This window comes from Ceraceosorus guamensis (genome assembly GCF_003144195.1).
Source record: "Ceraceosorus guamensis strain MCA 4658 unplaced genomic scaffold IE81scaffold_170, whole genome shotgun sequence".
In the NCBI taxonomy this organism is placed as follows: Eukaryota; Fungi; Basidiomycota; class Exobasidiomycetes; order Ceraceosorales; family Ceraceosoraceae; genus Ceraceosorus; species Ceraceosorus guamensis.
The window spans coordinates 1-18884 of record NW_020290165.1 but is presented as its reverse complement, the minus strand read 5'-3'; the positions used below and the strand labels follow the sequence as shown (position 1 = coordinate 18884).

Below are 18884 nucleotides of genomic sequence, written 5' to 3'. Positions count from 1 at the left end.
GGGGGGGGGGGCAAACATTCATCAGCTGATTTTTCTGCTTCCTAGACGCGGAATAGCCCTAGGCCGCATTGGCGTGCTCACCTGGCTGCAAAGCGCCTAGACTAGCAGTATAAGCCGCGACGCAAGAAGCGTCCCCATTCGCCTCTTCATCGCAAACTTCCATTCTCAAAAACGTCAGATCCAACAATCCCCTGCTCATTTCTCTCCAGCTCATCCCTTCTCCCACCAAATCCTCCTCCTCCAAAGATGCCTTTTGCTGCTGATGCAGGGCTTCGTCGGCCTTTTGAACGAGGGCCTGACACGCTGCAGATGCCCCCGCTGGCAAATCCACCACGAGTTTCATGGTCTCTTGCCACTGAGGATTGAAGCCGTTGCTCTTCATCGTGCTCGTACGTGCACCGGAAGCTGGATTGCGGCTGCTCGACTGGCCCTGGCTGGGAACTTTGGCTCCTCCGTTGCTGCCGAAGAAAGAGGTGCTCGTGTGTCTGCCCTTCACTTCCATCGACGGTCTTGAGCCGTTGTTGATGGATGCAGGCGAAGAGCTGAGCAGCGTTGAGATCTTGTTGCTCTCCACGCTCGCCATTTTGGCATGCGCAACGTCGTCCGAAGTGCAAGGTGTTGATGTGGTCGGGACGGCGTTGGCATTGGATGTAGGAGCAGCGGCAGCAGCAGCGGCAGAAGGAACGTTCAGACTAGACGAGCTGCTCGCCGCGACACTGCCCGCGCTGCTCCTTTTCTGCCCTTTGTTGGGCTCTTCTGGGAGTTGAACGGGTGCGCTATTCCTCGAGGAGACTTTGCGCAACAGCCCTCCTTCTCCAGAGCTTGCAGAGGCGGATCGAGAGTGACGTCCCGTATTGGAGCTGGGTTGAGCTCCCCAACTCAAAGGCGCGTGGATCGACAAGGAGACAAAGGGATTGATGACTGAACCTTCATCGCTATCTTTATTCTTTGCAGCGTCTCTGAACCGAGGCAATTGCTGCGCAGACACGACCGTCACTTCCACCTCAAAACGCAAACGAGTCGGAGAATTCTTGTACAGCTCCTTGATGCGCAAAGCTTCCGGCTTTAGCACGTATCCGCATCGCTCATTGCGCGAAAAGAGCGCGTGATTGAGTTCGAAGCCCAAATCTATCGTGCGGTACAACCAGAAAAAGGCATGAGACACGCGCAGAGCAGATCCGATGCACGTCTGCCCTTGCCCAACCACTCACCCAAAGTTTGCCAATTGAGCGCAACAAGCTGACTTCCCGTGGCCCACATATCGTGCGGCATGAAGTTGGCGCTGGCATGCAATCTGGCAATGCTGGCCATGCTAGGGTAAATTCTGGTCAAGTGGGTCAAGTTATGCTTGATGAGATCTTCCGGCGCTGTCTTGGCATACTTCAATGCGCTCTTTTCCGAAAGCGAAATCATGTGTTCGATGGCATAATTGACCTTCTTGTTGATTCCCCTATGCTTCACTCCCACGGTATAGACCAAAAGAGACGCTAGCGAGGCCGACATCATCACTTTTTTGTTCCTCGACTTTTCTTTCGAGTTGGGTTCGAGCAAAGCTGATTCTCGACTGCGCCTTTGAGTCAGAGATCGGACGAAATCTTTCAATCGCACCTCTGACTCGGACTCTGTGGTGTCCGTCGACGTGTCCCGTTCGTGCGCAGGCACAGAAATCGCAGGCGCTCGGGCTTGGGCCTGGGCTTGGGCTGCAGGCTTGTACCCCGCATCGACCTCGCTGATCGGCGCGTCTTCACTCAACAAGAGATTTTTGGTCTGCGTGCGAAGGAGATCAGACAGGCCGTCAGCGTTTGCCCAGACAGACGCAAACGTCTCATCGTGCTACGCATACCTTGATCAAGATTTTGCCCTTCAACCGATCCGGACTAGGAAGCGCATCTTTGGCGTCTTTGCCCGTCAATTTCTCCGACAAAAGCATGTCGCCAAGCTTCTGCTTGAGGATGGCAGCCATGACGTCTTGCTGAGGTATCTCGTTGTGCACTTCTAGCGACAGGATGATGGGGTAGGGCGAATTGATAAAGGCATACTTTCCGATCGCTTCAATGACATCCGCAAACGGCACTTTGCTCGTAAGAGTGTGCCCATGAGTGATTTGCGGTGTATCGTTCGGCCCGTCCCAGCAGTCCACTGCGATGGCGAGCAGAGCGCAAAGACTGAGCAGCTACAAGACTATCTTGAGAGCCGCGACCCAGCAAGACTCACGTTCAACGCTGCGTGCTCCCCATTGCAGTGCGCGGATGTACCCTTCCACCGTACTATCGCCCTTCCACTGGCCTCCGACTAGGTATGTATTGTGACTGGAACTGATAAAGTAATCCGACAAGGGCAGAGACATGTCTTGCGTCGCTTTCAAAGTAGGCAAGGGCGCATCGCACACTCCGATTTGCAGCAGCTCGTCCGTAGTCTGAGCTCTAGCTCGAACCAATAATGATCTATCCTTGACCGTACTCCGCTTGTTGGCCAGGTCGCTTTTGTGATCCGAAATGAGAGGGTTGTCAGAAGAGAGGAGGAAAGAGTTGAATCCTGCGAAGAGCACATGTCCCAACGCTGGCTCGCAGTGCTTGTCGTAGATGGCATCCATCACTTCGGCATCCGCTGGCGAATGCCGCTGCACTTCTACGAGGAAACGCTTGAAGGCTTCTCGGCTCATCGCGGCGGTTGCGTGCTCGCTCGCTTCAGATAGGATCTCCCCATCCTCCGTCTTTCCTCCGCCATTAGGCTCGATCGACAGTGACACGCGAGCATCTGCCCGATCATCAAAGATTGCCTCCACATCAGCCCGATGTTTGAGAATGCTGACAAACTGCTGAAAAGCAGCAAAATCGAGATACCCTTCTGCCTTGGGGTCCGCCTCTTTGAACTTTGCTTCGAGATCCTTTCTACTGCTCTCGATGCCCAGCCTTCTGCACAATCTGACAACCTCTTCAAAGTCCAATTTTTCATCTTGACTAGCATCTCCCGCCCTCCAATGTTGCCTCAGCCACAAGTGTTGCCTAGCATTGAGCATATCCACGCTTCCCATCAAGTCTCTTCTCAGACGTTGGACCCGCTCCAACGTGCTTCGCCATCTCTGCAGCGATTCTTGAGACAAGGCGATCAGATTCAAAGCCTTGTATGCGCCGCCCGTTTGGTAGATGATGGTGATCCATCGAGATTCGTGCGCTGCTGCGATGGACAAGGAGATGCGGTACGACGCTGCCGCAGCTCCAATTCTCACTTCGCGAATCAATTCCAGATCCACTTGTGCAGCGAGCAAGGGCGGACGGACAATGCAGACGCTAGTCAGCATGCGTCACGCTCATCTTTTGACCTTTTGCTCGGCTTGATTCTTGTCTCGGTCCACTATTCTCACCTTTGTTGTTCTTCTTGCTGTCCCACAAGATTTGACCTCGATCAGAATCCAGTCTAAATACGCGCTGCATGACTTTTTTCTGCGTCACTTTGAGCATGGCCTCTCCCTTGAGCAGCTCTTGAGGAATCGACGCAGCTTCCACCGCCGCTCGATCCGCTCCCGGCTCGACGGCCGATACGATCGTCTCAGGTTGCGTCACAGTTACGCTGACCGGGACAGCAGCTGGAGCTGGGGCTGGTGCTGAAGGCGCGGCCGGAGCTGATGAGGCGATCAACGATCTGGAGGATGGACCTGCTTCGGCACTCGGAATCGGATGTTTGACCGCTGAGTCTTGATGGGACGCTGATTGGTGGTGCACTACAGCAGGCTCTCGAGATGCAGCTATCGACGCCGTTGGCCCACCTTCAAAAGCAGCAGCAGAGGTAAATGCAGACGGCGCCCCTTCCTCACTCGACGACGCTCGCGCCTTGACCCCATCTTTCACTTCCGCCAGCGCCTCTTTGGTTGCAGTCCCAGCAGCATCGTCACTCCTCACCGCACCGTCACTCCCCTCGACGCACGCCTGTCCACTCTGACCCTCCTGTATGCGCATCTGTTTGAAAGTTTGACTCGCATCTCTCCGGTGCGCATACCGAGTGTACAATCCGTTGATACTGTTCCTCACCGCATGCCCCAACTTGCTTGCTCGAGATGGAGCGCGCTGAACATCGTTGTTGCCATTGGTCCCGTAGAGCGAGGGGCTTTCGGTGTGTTTGGCAGGCGTGTGGGATGGAGAGGATGCGGCTTTGGCGGATGTGGAGGCATTGATGCTCATCTTGCCAGCTGATGGATGTGACTAGACAGGTTGGAAGCTTGTTGCGAAGTGATTCACGATTGTGATGCTGGTGTGGTGTGAGAATGACGCGTGGATGATGCGAATGAGATCAGAGCGCATACATGATGCAAAAGGATGTAGGAATTGGTTGCCTTCTGATGCGTGCCTGTGCTCGTCGATGAAAGCAGTCTGAGTGCGCCATAGGCGTAGGTGAGATGTTGGCGTTGTTGTGATGCAGCGCGCAATCACAATTGAATGTAGATTCGACGTGCGGGATGCGAATGATGTGCAAAGCTGCAACGTCACAATCACGAGTCACGAATGAAGCTTCGGCTCAACGTCACAATCACCAATGAAGCTTCAGCTCAAGCTCAGCAATTCGACTTGTAACCGATGCGTACGATGTTCAGCTGAAGACACCTCAACCCCTTTGCTGCAAGGCAACCCATGCAGGCTGTTGCGTGAGCCAGTGTGAGTGACAACACTTGAAGGTCAGCTGGTGCTGGTGATTGATGCCTGTACGTGTGCTGGTGACTTGTGGACCGTGCGCGGCACCTTTACGAGTTGCAGGTGATAGCTTGATGAACAAGTCAATCACAATAGTCGTGAGTTTGAGTGCGAGTGCGAGTGCGAGTGCGAGTGCGAGTGCGAGTGCGAAGTGGTCAAAGTCAAAGATTCAAGATTGTGTTCGCATGCGGAAGCGGAAGCCACTCACGCAAGAAGTCCATGCATCCATCAACGCTTGGCTCGATCAGGACAAGACTCTTGACTTCTTGGCTTTTTTGTGTCACCCGCGAACGCGACGCATCATATATGTCCACTCGTGACTCGTGACTTGCATTTGATTCTTAATTGTTGTGGCTGTGTGCCCTCAAGCTAACATTCAAGATTCAAATTCCCCGCGTTGCTAATTTTCTGGCTTTCGGATGATTCGCTGATTAGTAATTCCGATCTACGATTCGATCCAAATTCACGATTCCAAGCACGAACGCACGTAGGTGGGTACCGTACCTTGCACGTATTCGTATTGGCAGAAGCTAGGTCACGTGATTTGCTTCACCCTCTCGACTTTTCAGAGGTGCGAAGCGAACTTGTCCGTCGGGTAGAAGGCACGGAAGCGAGCACGTACGCACGCACGCACCCACTCGCACGCAGCAGCCAAGCCATCTCCACTCAGAACTCTCATCCTAGGCCCACTCACGAACGATTTCACAGTCTACCGGGCTGATCCTCAAGCTGCATCGCGCACGCCAATCTGCCAATCATCCATCACCTTGCGGTTGTCGTACAAACCTACTTCGCAAGAGGGGGGAAAAAGAAAACTTCATTCGACAAAAGGGCAAAGAGTCGTGCTACAATCCTTATGTACACTGATTGGCGATCATCTGCCTCTGCTCGCTGCGTTCGACGCCGTTGGAACACGTAGTGCTGCTGGATTAGCGCATACATACAGCTTGGTCATAGCAAGACAAGACCGCAGGATTCTCATCAGGGACTGCGCCGATCACAATGTCACGAGGAGGCATGGGACGAGGAGCACGTGGTGGGGGACGGGGTAGGGGACGAGGTGGAGGGACAGACCTGCTCTCCAGCACCGGTCAATTCAGCTACGACGAGATCCGCAGCGGCATGAACAGCAAATCGCAGTCATCCATCTATCCCGTTCCTCCCAGTCACGCCATCACTCCTGTTCCTCAAGTGTCCGAACTCAGAGCAGCGACCGCTCAATTGGCTCTCTTGCAAGAGATGAAATTGGGTCCTTTTTGGCCTGGCATGCAAGATGATCCGCAGAACGCCGCCGCGTCTACATCGGCTTCGACGACCACGACGACGACGACGGAGAGAAAGAGCGGATTGGAATTGCCCAGGTATTCGGATAGGTACAAACCAAAAGCTTTGAACGCACCTTCATCGCACGGTAGTGGTGGTGCTACTGGTCCTTCTTTGACGAGTCTGATCCTTCAACGAGAAGTCTTTCCTCAAATACTATGGAAGTCTTATATGCAAGGAGAAGAGAGGAGAGAAGCTTTGCGCGCTGCCAAAGCCACGAGCAAAAAACGCGCTCGGGTGGATTGGGATTCGTTCGAGCGTGGTGGGGGCAGCAAGGCAGTCGGTGCTGGTGCTGCTGCTGCTGCTGGTGCGGGCGGGGACGGCGATGAGGATGTGGATCAGGATAAGGATGAAGAGGAAGAGTTGGACGCGTATGAAGACGATGAGGATGAGGGAGATTATGCGGCTGAGGATTACTTTGATGATGGCGATGGGGACGATGAGGATGCGCTAGATAGCTATGCGAGAGGTGCAAGGGGTGGTGGCAACGCTGATGGAGAGTACGACTAGTCTTTGATCCCAGCTCGAAAAACATGCGTGTGCACCCGCATCTGGCACACCACACCACAGCGCATGCGCACGGCATCGTCGCGGCAGTCACAAAAGGAACAACAAAAGCACATCCCACCTTTGCTCCGACTTCGTCCTGGCAGAATTCCTTGTACAGCTCGATACGCTCATACATTGTCGTCTCGTCATCCAAAGATCACCTCTTTGCGCCTTTTCGTCTCAGCTACAAGTCCTCTCGGGCCTGTCCGTGCTCTGGTTGTCCATCAACCTAGGGACCGTTCCGCTTTGCTGCTCCAGCACACTATAATCGCAACGCCTTTCTCCGTCGAGTGTCTCATGCTCCCACGAAAATCCTCCAAGCCAGCCAGCCAGCCAGCACAGAGCAACAGAGTTCAGCAGAGTGCGGATCGCCAGAAGCAAGCAGGTGCATGCATGTTCGAGGCTATCCAAACGATGCTCCCACCCGTAGGCGTCACATTTACATGAATCAGGCGTATCGCAGCATGCGTCTGGCGCTCTCAAGCATCTCCTTCCAAGCGTGAACCTCGCATCCCTCTCTGGCCCGCCTGCTTCACTTTTCCAACCTCTTGACAAAGCCAGCAAGTGCGGGTCTGTTCCTAATCTCCTCATCCACACTAGCCAATTCAGCCGGCTCGATAGCGCTGACTGTCCTGGCAAAGTATTGCGTAGTGAAGAGCACTTCGTCAAAGATGATTGCGCTAGGTTTCGCATTGGAGGGTGCTCCTGCTGCGCTTGCGGTCGAGCTCGATCGCGTCGGGTTGTTGTGTCCAAACAAAAAGGAAGATGGATGAATCCGAAGCGTCTAGATATGTGACGAGGGAAAGAGGAGGAGGGCGGGGCGGGGGGAGAGAGGGTTGAGCTATGACCACCAAAACCACCGACATTCTGGACGTGCACAGCAGGAAGGGCAAGAAAAAGCGCAAGATGTCGAGGAGAAGAAAGCCCAACTCACCAAACGACCATCCTTGATATAACTTCCATCATCTTGTCGAATAGCGAAATCCGCAGGTCTTCCCTTCAACAAGCACCTCCTCAATGCCGAATAATCCTCCACTCCCGATGCGTTCGCCAAGCCCTCTTGTCTAGACGCGTTGCCTCCTCTCCTCACAAACAGTCCATCAGCCTTGCGCAACATCTCGTTCTCATCGGCCAAATCCGGTGTGCTCCTGGCCGAAGTGGAAGCGGAAGCGGAAGCCGAAGCAGAAGAAGCGCTGAGAAGACCTGATGATCTGCCTCGCTCGGACCGTCCGAGATCGCGATCATGATCGTCGCAGACGATGCCCGCTGTCTTGCAGATCAAGTCAATCTGTCTACGAATATCGAGCACCTGCTTGACATTTCTAAACGAAACGTAATTCGCTTCGCACCACGCTTTCAATTCCATATTTCTCCTCTTGAACGTTCCCTTGCCCCAGCCATTCGTCGCGCCCATGCCCGCACCCGCACCCGCACCCGAGCCGTCGAGGTCCAGAAGCTTGCTCGAAAACTCTTCGTTGGCATCCATGTAGGCGTACAAAGCAGTCAATTGCGTCGCGTGGTCTCCCGTCGGATGAGCAAATTTGGCATGAGCTTCTGCAGCTTTATCGCTCTCGCTTTTCCCCTTGGCTCCAGCGCCCACGCCCGCGCCCGCACCCGCGCTTTTGACGATGGAAGCATCTTTGAGATGAGGAGCAGGAAGGTAGAGGACGCTAGCCCTATCGCTTGAGAGGATGGCTACAAGGTCTCTAGCCTGACGAGATACAGTCGGTCCCTCTTCTCCCGCAGCGATCAGCGTCCTGGCCAATGGAGCAGGTAGAGGCAATGCCGCCATCCTCGTGCCCAATCTCGTTATCCTCATGCCCTTTTGCGGAGCGGGACAAGGCTCGATGGCACCCAACACGCTGAGCGCGACGATGGACGCATGCACCTCTTCCTCTTCAGGTCTACTGATCCACTCAAACTCGTGCGGCATGATGCCGATACTGAACAGCGCCAAGAAAGCATTGGTGAGATCCGCCCTCTCCACCTCTGGCGTGCTTTCCTCTGCCAATTCCTCTTCGTAGGATTGCAGCGTGTACAGCCTGAAACAGTCGCCGTCCGCCGTTCGTCCTGCTCGACCAGCTCTCTGATCCGCTGCAGACTTGCTGATGGGTCCAGCATCCAAGCTCGTAATCCTAGATCCTCCCAGTCCTGCTCTTGCGCCTCCTCCTCCTCCTCCGCCTCTTTTCACTCCTCGCTCCTTGGCAAGCCCACAGTCGATGACGTAGCGTATGTTGGGCAGGGTGATGCTCGTCTCCGCAATGTTTGTAGCTACGATCACCTTTCTGTATCCGGGCGGCGTGGGCGCAAAAGCAGCAGCTACGCCCACAGGTCCGAGCGCAGCATACAGTGGAACAGGCAACAGCCCCTCTCCCACTCTACCCACCCCGAGCCCCTTCTCTGCTCTTTTCCCCTCATCGTGAAGCTCCAAAATACCATTTAGGGACGAGAGAGCGTGACACAGGCCGTCGATCTCTTCGGCTCCAGTGCCGAATATCAACACGTCCCCTGGTGGTCGAGTCGTGTGAATTTGGAACACTGTGGCCCTCGCAGCCTCTGTCCAGTCCAAACACGGCTCTAGAGTATGCGACAGTCTAACTTTGTGCATTCTTCCCTGGACATATAGAATGGGCGCGGGTACCGCTCGTCCTTTCGCATCCGCCAAGGAGAAGAAAGTGGAGAATTTTTCGGCATCCAAGGTGGCGCTCATGACCACCACCTTCAGCAGCCGAGGTTCCGCATCCGCGTCGTGTTGCGTTTGCTCTGATGTCGTAGAGCTTCCGATCCTTGCTCGTCGAGCTTGTCTGTCCTTCCATCGGATGTGCGCCTCTTTGCGCTTGGCTTGTATGCGTTTGACCAATCCCAACAACAGATCCGTATCGACTGTGCGTTCGTGCGCTTCGTCGATGATGAGCACAGAGTAGCGGTCGAGCATGCTGTGCGTCGGACCTGAATTTGCAGCTGATTGGTCCGCTTGGCTATGCGTCTCTTTGCTTTGGCCACGCTTTCCAAAGCCCGTCGAAGCTGCGGTGCCGATGACTTCGCGCAAGAGCAGCCCATCGGTCATGAACCTGATTGCAGTTTTAGGTCCGGTCCTATCATCGAATCGAATGGCATACCCCACTCTTCCCAATCCCGCCTCTTCTGTGCCTCGGCTTTTCCCATTCTTTCTGCTGCTGTTTCGAGGCAGCTTGGAGTTGATGGAGCCAGGATCCGGTTCGCCCATCTCGGCTGAGACTCGTGATGCTAGGGAAGTGGCAGCTACTCGACGAGGCTGCGTCACTCCGATCAGAGGCGCTCGATCGTCGGTCATGCCCGCCTCGTATAGGAATTGGGGAACCTCTGCGGGGTGGGGAACAAAGCAAAAAAGATGCGGCGTGTATGCCATGCCATGCCAACGTCCAACCAATCCTTTCTCAGCTCGTGGCAAGAAGGGGCAGACGTGCAATGCATTGGCACCCCATCGCATCGAAGTCACTCACGCGTCGTCTTGCCGCTTCCAGTTTCCGCTAGCAGCACCACCGTATCGCTTGTCCTCACAGCATCCACGATGTTTTGCCTGGCTGACCAGATGGGCAATCGCATCCTCTGCAAAAGCAGCTGTTGAGCTTTCCCTTGCAGCTCCCTTTGTCCAATCGCCTGCTGCTGCTGCTGCTGCTGCTGCATCTTGGGTGACTGCAGCGTCGAGACACCCTCACCAGAGTCCAATCGCTGCCTCTTGAAAGCACTTTGATTCTGTAGACTTGGAGAAGAGGTGCTCGTGCTCGTGCCCGTGCCCGTGCCCGTGCCCGTGCCCGACGAGGATGGCGTGCGCGCTGGAGCAGGAGCATGCAGAGGATCGCCGCCCATCAAGGGAGATGCTGTAGTTCGCTGATGCTTCTTCTTCTTGGCCGTCACGACGACGCCGTCGCTGCCAGTCACAGCGCGAGGCTGATCATGACTGCGAGAGTGACTCATCTTGCTTGTGTTCTCCCGAATGATGAGTCTTGAATGCAGACATTCATCAGGCTCGATCTGATGCTGGGAACGCAGCTGCTGATCAAGTCAAATGGTCGTTGTGGTCAAGCTCGTAGCACCTTGGCTCACATGAAGCGTTTTGCAAAAGGAGAGCATGCATGCACACCCATGCACCGAGCCACGCCGCGCGCAAGCAAGCAAGCAAGCAAGCAAGCAAGAAAGCCAATCAATAAATCTGCAATCCAGAAATCATGAATCACGAATCTGAATCGTCAATTAAGAATCACGAATGAATCCCTCGAGTCAAAAGTGAATCTATAATCAAGAAATCTCCTCAATTGCACGTGACGCAGCAGAGTCGCTTAATCGGCAGAGCGGGACGCCTATGAGCGCGGGTAGCGCAGCCAAAAGAGTATATATAGGCGACAAGACAAGTGTGGAGGGCCCGCGCTGCACCTGCCATGCAGCATCAGCACTCGTCGTGAGTCGTGAGTCGTGAGTCGTGAGTCGTGACTCAAACACTCAGCAGCACCAGCAGATGAGGCGATGACGCGTGCGGGATGGGATGCCCTTTCGTGCATTCGTGATTCAGTTCACGATTCAAATTGGCAGGCGCTTACACTTACCACTCCTTCCATCACGTCGCAACGCATGGCATGGAGAATAGCTCTGTTTGCTCAAGACGGCGCCTCGAGTCGTTCTGAATCAGCGTGATTGGCCAGCCCCCTCTTCTCTACTCAGTCACTCACACCGTCCGTCTTCTACGCCTGGCGTCAGCTTCGAACAGCCCGAAGCGAGTAGAGGCACGCGAGGGAGCCAAGCCTCAGGCTACATTATTCTCCCAGGCTTTACACACACCATCATGGACATGGTGAGCGATCCGCGAAGACAATCCTGAGCGTATCTTGACACCATGCTCATACCACGCACTCTCACCAATCCCCCCATCGCAGTTCGGCGGAGGCACATTTGCCGGGGGCAGAGCTGGCGGCTTTGGTGGATTCATGAGAGGTTTCGGTGCGGGTGCGGGTGGAGCAGGCGCATTCGGTGCATTCGGAGACGGAGGGGATGATGATGATGATCCCAGATTCTCTAGGCCTCCTCATCATTACGATGAATATTTCAAAGCCTACTCCACCAGCATGTTGCCTGGCAAGGAGAGGTTGAACGTCAGCTACGGTGGCAAGAGTGAGTGCAAGGCAGCCGCAACAAGGTGTATGCTCGGGTCGGTCTCGCTGGTGCCACTAATGAGTTATGCCCCTTTACCTTCCTCCCCCCCCCCCCCCCCCCCCCAAACAGTCATGATGCCCACATCAGCTTTGGCTCGTCTTTCTCATCTAGGCATCCAGACCCCTTGGCTATTCGAGCTCTCCTCGACGGGCACAGCGGCGGATGGCGAGGAGTACAAGACGCACGCAGGTGTGCTGGAATTCATTGCAGACGAAGGCAACGTGCACTTGCCCGCATGGATGATGCGGCAGCTGCACCTTTCCGAAGGAGATCCGATCCGAGTTAGAGGCAAGTCCATGCCTCAAGGCAAGCACGTCAAGATCCAACCTCAAACCGTCGATTTTCTCGAAATTGCCGACCCAAAAGGTGTGCTGGAAGGAGCTCTGAGCAACTTTTCGGCGCTCACAAAGGGAGACATTATCGAAATCTCTTACAATTGCCTCACGTTTGAGATTCTGGTTCTGGAGATCAAGCCGGATGCGGAGAGCATCAACATCACAGAGACGGATTTGGAGGTGGACTTTGCACCTCCCAAGGGTTATGTGGAGCCCGCTCCCAAGCCTAGAGCACCGATTCCCACCATGGCTTCCAAACTGAACATTGACAAGTCCAAGGTGGACTCTATTCCCGCGTCTGGCGCGACTACGCCAGGCGGTGGGGGCAGCGGATCGGGCAGGGAGGGTGGAGCAGGAGGTGCAGAAGAACGCGGAGCTTTCAGAGGTGCGGGACAAAGTCTGAGCGGCAAGAAGCCCAAAGCTGGCAAGAAGGATAAGCCGATCGAGCAGCCAGACGCGTTTAGCAAGATTAGAAGAACGGATCAAGTGAGGTTTGCGACGAACGATACGCAGCTGCAAGAGAAGCAGATCCCTGCAGCGCTCAATCTGCCTTTTGGAAGATTGTTCTTTGGTTACGAGTATGAAGATCCGGGCGCGATCAAGGCCAAGGCGGAGCAGAAGGAAGAAAGATCGCAGAGCTTTGCGGGAAGCGGAACGACGCTCAGCGGTAGAGCGCCAGCTGCGAAATCTAGAGAAGAGAACAAGGAAAAGGAGAATGTGCAGCAGCAGCAGCAGCAGCAGCAGCAACCTAGGCGATTGGACGGACGACCTATTCCGAAAGTCGTAGAGATCAGCGATGATGAGAAGTAGTGGGTGCGCGCAGATGATGTTTGCCCTCGCATGGCTTTCCCTTCCTTCGCCACGACTTTGCTCCAGGCGATGATGAAGCACCAAATGCTCAACCGACCAAGCCTTCGATTGGCCCCGTGCTCTCCCCCTCCCACCGCCTCTCGCCTACATTCTCAATCGCTCGCCCCCACCCAGTATCGACGCGTAACAAACAGTGTCCTCGCATCTCTTTCATATCTCTGTAACAGCATTCCTCTTCCCCCAAGAACAGCGCCCAATACTAGAACTTGCGCGCGCTCGAACGCAGGTGCGAAAAGCTTTTTCGAGTGTTCAAAGATGCAAAGCAAGGGGGGGATGACTCTGATTTCTAGCGAAGAATTGATTTCGTGAGCGATGTAGAATGTACAGTCAAGTGCGGACATGTATGCTATCAGGTTTCGTGTAGGCAAAGGAGCTGTCACGATGCGGTCGGACGGACCCACTACGATTGCGTATTCGGGGGGCGATAAGAGTGAAGCTGATGAGAAAAAGCCTAGCGTGGGAGGGGGGAATTGGGTATCGTAGCGCGCCGAAGCAAAAGCTGATTAAGCGCTCTGGTCCTGCTGCTTCTTCTCATCAGCCTGCAAAGCTTTCGGACCATCCCTCTTCTCGTCGAAATTGTACATGGGCCAATCGCACAGGATTGTGCTCTTGATCCAGACGGGTAGAGGTTGATAGATGGCTGGAGGAATGGGAATCAACAAGGAAGTCCTGCTCCTGAAAGCCTTGTACCTCTCCCAATGATCTCCCTGCGTCTGCTGTCTAAAAGGTGGCAAGGGCTCCTCATCCCTATCCCTGGAAGCGTGCCCGTGAGATTTCAAAAAGGACTTTTCTTGCGATGGTTTTTCGCTGAGCGGCAAGCCGGAGAGGAACATGAGGAGCAAAAAGGTAAAGAGGGGACTGATGACTGTTGCTAGCAGCGCATCGTGACCTCTGCGGGAGATGGTGGGGGAAGAGGCAGGAGAGATGACGAGCAGATAGATTCCTAGCCACAAGAGAATCTCGCCGAAATAGTTGGGTCGTCGACTGTAGTGCCATACGCCCTTGTCCGTAATGGCTCCGCGAGGCGGTTTGGACTGCTTGAACGTGTACTGCCAGAGAGGGGAGAGAGGTCGAGGTGATGGAAGAGAGAAAGAGTTTGAGTTGGGAGTTGGGCAACAAGAGGCGAGCGCGCGAGCACGAAGGCCATGTGGGCACACGTGACCTGTTCTCCAGTTGTGACAAGGCGACGGCTCCACGCAAACAATCAAAAATCAAGGCCCCCTCGAGGAACTCACTTTTTGCAGATCGGCAAAGGCTTCGCACGCAAAACCGAGTACCCAAAAGATGATGCCGATGATATCCTTTGCCGTTCCAAAGGGGTACGAGCTACCTCCATAGCCATCCAGCGCTCTGCTGACAGCCGGACTATTGAGCACCACGACTGGCGTGCTGACAGTCCAAACCCAAAGAGCCTGAGCGATCCAAAATTGTGCAAATTTCAAAGGTTTGGACCTCATCTCGTCGAACCTCGTATCGCCGCCCATCTTGATCATGCGGAACAATTGCCAAGCTCCTAGTCGCACGGCCCACAGCATCACAAAGATGCTGGAGATGATGTTGCGCGCGAAAAAGGAATCGCCGAATAGCAGGGTGATGAGCGCTAGAGCGAAAAAGTTGATGGCGCTCCAGAAATCGGTGATGGTGTCGATTTGGAGTCCGTAGGCGATGGCGAAGCCTACGGCTTGCCAGCCCACTGTGATGATGGCAGTGACGCCCAGATAGTATGGATCCAATGCCGCTACGAACATTTTGGCGGGGCAAGCTGTGACGTGCTCCTTGGTGAGAGTGGGAGGGCTAGTGTCTATGCACTTGATGAAGGTGAAGGGGGGGGAGGGTGTAGACAAGAGAGAAAAGGTGCGGTGTATATGTAGTGGAGCAGCGGAGCAGGCGCGAGTGCTTGGGTAAGGCCAGTTCCGTCGGAGGCGCGCTTGTCATGTGGTGGAGGAAGCAGTCACGAGTGGAGAAAGCTGCAGGGTGCTGTCACAGCCGCGGCATGGCGAGGAGAAGGCTGACTGATGCTGCTGCTGCTTGCATGACGGGCCAGATGAGTCAGGAAATTCGAATTTCAGCCTGTTGGCTGGCTGTTGACCCGCGCGCGGCTCGCGATGATCAAGTCACGGAGTGTGAGTTTTGCTTCAAGATCATCTATCCAGTCAGATTCGTGAGTCACGAGTGGCGCGAGGTGTAGTAGGAGAGGAAAGCAAAACAAGAGGCACGAACGAGCATGGCAAAACGAACGCGCGTCATGCCCATGCCCATGCTTCAACCCCTCCGCGCCTCCAAGCTTACCTTACCCCTCATCCACAATCACAATCATAATCGTAAATCTTGGCACATCCCGCCTTTCATCATCTGCGTACAAAGCGCGAACAGCATCAGGCTTCGATCGCAATTAAGAGCTGCTCTGCTTGCTTGCCTGCCTGCCTGCCTGCCTGCCTGCCTGCCTGCCTGCCTGCCTGCCTGCCTGCCTGCCTGCTTGCCTGCCTGCTTGCCTGCTCGCTTGCTCGAAGCCACACCCTTGACCGTTGGTACATGCGCACAGCCCACAAAACAGCAAGCACATGCTGCAAGATCCACGATGCGCGACATGCCCGATCTGCTCGGCCCCTGATGACAGCAGACACGCGTGCGTCATATCCATCATCATGCTGCGCTGCGCTTGTTCAGCTCCACGATCCCATCCCCTCACAATCAATCACGAATCAAAATCATAAGATCTGTCTCCTTCTTTTCCTTCGGAGCTCCACGCATGAATGGCTGCCATGGCTGCATTATAACGTTAGAGCACCTTATTGCTCATAATGGCTTAGCTGGCTTATGAGCTCTTCTTCACCACGGCTGCGCGCATGGCTGATCGACCGCCTATACGCGGTCAATATACGGACCTTTGAATAGCGCGGCAAGCCGGCGCGGATCCGAAAAAGGTCGATCGCGGTCTGCTGAAGGTATGCATGACGTCATTGCGCACACGTGATGATCACAGAGAGAGGCATGCAAGAGCAAAAGGGGGGTCACGTGTCGTGTGTCTTTCTCCCTTGATTCTTGATTCTTGATTGCAGCGCGGCCGGGGGCTTGTCGTACGAAAGGCTGTGGAGATGCGTTGCGCGGGCCTGCGCGGGCCTCACAATCACGGATGGCGAGCGGAGCGGTGGTGTGGTGTGTACGTGTGGAGCAGCATGGGCGTGAAGCTTGCAACGGGAGGGTCGGATGCTACGTGTGGAGACGCATTCGTACAATCAAATGGCACACGCATACACACACACACACACGCACGCACGCACGCACGCACGCACGCACGCACGCACGCACGCACGCACGCACTCCGCCTCCGCTACGCACCACCCTCGATCGCTGAAACCTCGCTTCCTCCTCCTCCTCATCATCTCCTCTCCTCTCCTCTCCTCTCCAACGCGCGTGCAGCCTCTCTGATCTCGCATTGAGCGCTAGCCCAAAGCGCTACATTGCTCCCGGCCATATCGCCCAGCATTTGCAAGAACCGCAGCAAGCAAGCAAGCAAGCAAGCAAGCAAGCAAGCAAGCAAGCAAGCAAGCAAGCAAGCAAGCAACCAACTTCAAAGGCTGCGAGCGAGGCGAAAGGGAGCGAGCATATCAGGTGACGGTAAGGTATCGATTGAACGACTTGCATCGCCTCACATCATACACAGCCACAGCATCACCCATCACGTTGTGATCCCCGCCTTTATCGTAGAGGTGCACTTTGGAAACTTCATCATGACATCTTCCGAGCTTCCTCCATTCGCACAAGCCACTGCCGGTTCGCTAGGTAGCGCAGTGAGCGGTAGTATAGTCTACCCTCTAGATCTCATCTCCACGCGCATACAAACTCGAGGAGCAGGAGCAGGAGCAGGAGCAGGAGCTGCAGCGAACAAGAATGGTTTCAGCAGACTTGCAGATGCGTTGCGGGATGTGGTCGACAAGAAGGGAGTGGCTGGATTGTATCAGGGTTGGAGCAGCGATACGATCTCCAGCATGCTCAGCAAGTGAGTTCCCTCTCCTCCCCCCTCCCCCGCCACCCCTTTGCTGCGTAGTCACAAACATGCGCTCCGTCTCACCTTGCCTTGCTTGCCGCTTCTCACGCCACGCCACGCCTCTCCAACAGCTTCTTGTTCTTCTTCTTTCGGTCATTCCTCATCGAGCGCGCGCTCGCTTACAAATCGCGATCGCGATCTGCTCCCTCCGCATCATCCTCCTCCTCCTCCTCCTCCCCCTCCTCCCAAAAAGCTGCAGCTCCCACCATCACGTCCTCTCAAGATCTCGCCATCGGTTTCCTAGCTGGTGTGGCTAGCAGGTTCTTCACCACACCACTCAGCAACGTGACGGTCAGATTGCAGACCAGCTCCGAATCGCCATCAAACGGCGCTGCGGATAGCAGGGGCCACAAGCAAAAGCAAGAGAGCGATAGCGAGAGCGAGGATGAGGGTAATTATGCCGATGGACCGGGAATCGTCACCACGTTGAAGGATATCGTGGAGGAAAAAGGGGCTCTGGGTGAGTGGGCGTGAAAAGGAGAAAGTGGGCGAGTCTTTTTCCAATGGTTTCGCTCCTTCTGATGCGCGGCGTGCCTTGCCTTCATTCTGGCGCACAGGTCTATGGTCAGGCTTCGAGACTGCCATTCTACTATCTTCTCAACCTGCCATCACCTTTTACGTCTCCTCTCTCCTCTCCCGAGTCCTCATCCCGCGTTCATCTCGCGACAAACCAACGGCAACTCAGGTCTTCTTCGTCAATGCGCTGGGAAGCACCGCTAGTACCCTCGCTCTGTACCCCTTGATATTGAGCAAGAGCAGGTTGATGTGGAGGAGTCCCAGTGGAAGGAGACAGTATCGCAAGTGAGTGGGAAGCTGACAATCCTGCGAGCGAGAGTCGCGGGCGATAAAGTAGACTCATCGTTCCCCTTGTGCGCTGCTTCCTTTTTTTGCCTCCCTTGAACAGCCTGCTCGATGTGATCAGAAAGACGGTTCGTAGATCGGGCGTCAAGGGTCTGTATCAGGGATGGGAGAGTCAAATCACAAAGGGTCTATTCAAGTAAGTCGTGGTGGAGGAGGGCGAAGCGTGGGCCGTCCAATGCTCATTCCCCCTCTCCTTCTTCTTTTTCGCTGACCTGCGTGCGGCGAGCAGCCACGGGCTGACCAGTGAGTATGAAAGTCAATGTTCTACCCACAGCCTTTGAGGAGAAGGCTCTTTGGACGCTCAGAGTGCGGATCTTGCTCATCCCCTCCTCCCTTCTTTCCTTCTTTTTCGATCGCAGTGCTCGTCAAATCCAGAGTGGAGACGCTATTCGTGATGCTCTACATCCTTTTGAGGAACAGGGCTAGAGCATCTTCTTCGACGAGTGCCGGCGCTGTCGCGTCCAGGTGAAGACGCGGGGCGGGGGCAACTTTGTTTTTTCCCCTTCTCGGGACTCGGTGCGCGCGCGCGAAGTTGCACGAAGAATGTTAGTAGAAAGTTCCAAAACCGACATAGGCCTGGACTGCTTTTCGCTTTTGCTCGCGCCCATTGATCTTCTAGCTTGTGAACACGGCCGAAGTGCCATCTTTGTCGGGGGATTTGCAGTCCGATTCAAATCCAATCAAGTCACGTCACGTCATTCTCGTTCGCACGCCTCGTCAGGGCTTTCTTACACAGACTCGCTCAGCACTACAGCCCTGTTTCCTGCCCAAGTCTTTATCGAAATCGCGCGGCTGCAAGACGATGAGGATGGAGGGGAGTGTGGTAACCCCATCGAAGCTGCGAGCCCTGACTGGCTGGGAGATACGGACACCTTGACGAGTGTGTGAGGTGGGGGCGCGCGAGCAAGGGGGGCAGGGGGGAGGGAGGGGGTGATTCGGGGATTGTCGACTGGAACTTTACAAGGAGCGGGGGGTTTCAGACATGGGTCGAAGCGCAGCGGACGTACTTGCTACGTGCTGCGAACT

General features: G+C 55.0%; 6 protein-coding genes across 6 annotated transcripts; 3 read left to right on the top strand and 3 right to left on the bottom strand.

Annotated features, from left to right (window-relative positions):
* Positions 1-58: 58 nt before the first annotated feature.
* On the bottom strand, positions 59-4178 carry IE81DRAFT_350663 (hypothetical protein; the record flags this gene model as incomplete). The annotated part of the gene is made up of 5 exons (XM_025516580.1): positions 59-1128; positions 1212-1767; positions 1844-2139; positions 2215-3252; positions 3365-4178. 5 exons carry the CDS (start codon positions 4176-4178, stop codon positions 59-61), a joined length of 3774 nt encoding a protein of 1257 aa, XP_025366055.1.
* A 1152-nt stretch (positions 4179-5330) lies between these two features.
* IE81DRAFT_68773 (hypothetical protein) lies at positions 5331-6803 on the top strand. Its single transcript, XM_025517544.1, has one exon. The coding sequence runs from the start codon at positions 5688-5690 to the stop codon at positions 6516-6518; it is 831 nt and encodes a 276-aa protein (XP_025366054.1). The 5' UTR covers positions 5331-5687; the 3' UTR covers positions 6519-6803.
* Positions 6684-10623, bottom strand: IE81DRAFT_327048 (P-loop containing nucleoside triphosphate hydrolase protein). The gene is made up of 3 exons (XM_025514993.1): positions 10040-10623; positions 7492-9899; positions 6684-7341 (listed from the first exon to the last, which is right to left on the bottom strand). The coding sequence occupies exons 1-3, from the start codon at positions 10512-10514 to the stop codon at positions 7090-7092; spliced, it is 3135 nt and encodes a 1044-aa protein (XP_025366053.1). The 5' UTR covers positions 10515-10623; the 3' UTR covers positions 6684-7089.
* An 895-nt stretch (positions 10624-11518) lies between these two features.
* On the top strand, positions 11519-12889 carry IE81DRAFT_295615 (UFD1-domain-containing protein; the record flags this gene model as incomplete). The annotated part of the gene is made up of 2 exons (XM_025512100.1): positions 11519-11702; positions 11814-12889. The coding sequence occupies 2 exons, from the start codon at positions 11519-11521 to the stop codon at positions 12887-12889; spliced, it is 1260 nt and encodes a 419-aa protein (XP_025366052.1).
* A 335-nt stretch (positions 12890-13224) lies between these two features.
* On the bottom strand, positions 13225-15120 carry IE81DRAFT_327046 (DUF1295-domain-containing protein). Its single transcript, XM_025514992.1, has 2 exons — positions 14185-15120; positions 13225-13998 (listed from the first exon to the last, which is right to left on the bottom strand). Exons 1-2 carry the CDS (start codon positions 14695-14697, stop codon positions 13453-13455), a joined length of 1059 nt encoding a protein of 352 aa, XP_025366051.1. The 5' UTR covers positions 14698-15120; the 3' UTR covers positions 13225-13452.
* A 1121-nt stretch (positions 15121-16241) lies between these two features.
* IE81DRAFT_318689 (mitochondrial carrier) lies at positions 16242-18747 on the top strand. Its single transcript, XM_025512611.1, has 6 exons — positions 16242-16949; positions 17069-17457; positions 17555-17798; positions 17902-17994; positions 18088-18101; positions 18218-18747. The coding sequence occupies exons 1-6, from the start codon at positions 16681-16683 to the stop codon at positions 18325-18327; spliced, it is 1119 nt and encodes a 372-aa protein (XP_025366050.1). The 5' UTR covers positions 16242-16680; the 3' UTR covers positions 18328-18747.
* Positions 18748-18884: the final 137 nt, after the last annotated feature.

Coding starts and splice junctions, on each gene's coding strand:
- IE81DRAFT_327048 (XM_025514993.1), bottom strand. CDS start 10,514: ATGAGTCACTCTCGCAGTCATGATCAGCCTCGCGCTGTGACTGGCAGC. Junction 9,900..10,039: donor TGGAAGCGGCAAGACGACGC/GTGAGTGACTTC, acceptor CCCACCCCGCAG/AGGTTCCCCAATTCCTATAC. Junction 7,342..7,491: donor ATATCAAGGATGGTCGTTTG/GTGAGTTGGGCT, acceptor TCACATATCTAG/ACGCTTCGGATTCATCCATC.
- IE81DRAFT_318689 (XM_025512611.1), top strand. CDS start 16,681: ATGACATCTTCCGAGCTTCCTCCATTCGCACAAGCCACTGCCGGTTCG. Junction 16,950..17,068: donor ATCTCCAGCATGCTCAGCAA/GTGAGTTCCCTC, acceptor CCTCTCCAACAG/CTTCTTGTTCTTCTTCTTTC. Junction 17,799..17,901: donor GGAAGGAGACAGTATCGCAA/GTGAGTGGGAAG, acceptor TCCCTTGAACAG/CCTGCTCGATGTGATCAGAA.
- IE81DRAFT_327046 (XM_025514992.1), bottom strand. CDS start 14,697: ATGTTCGTAGCGGCATTGGATCCATACTATCTGGGCGTCACTGCCATC. Junction 13,999..14,184: donor CCTTTGCCGATCTGCAAAAA/GTGAGTTCCTCG, acceptor CCTCTCTGGCAG/TACACGTTCAAGCAGTCCAA.
- IE81DRAFT_68773 (XM_025517544.1), top strand. CDS start 5,688: ATGTCACGAGGAGGCATGGGACGAGGAGCACGTGGTGGGGGACGGGGT.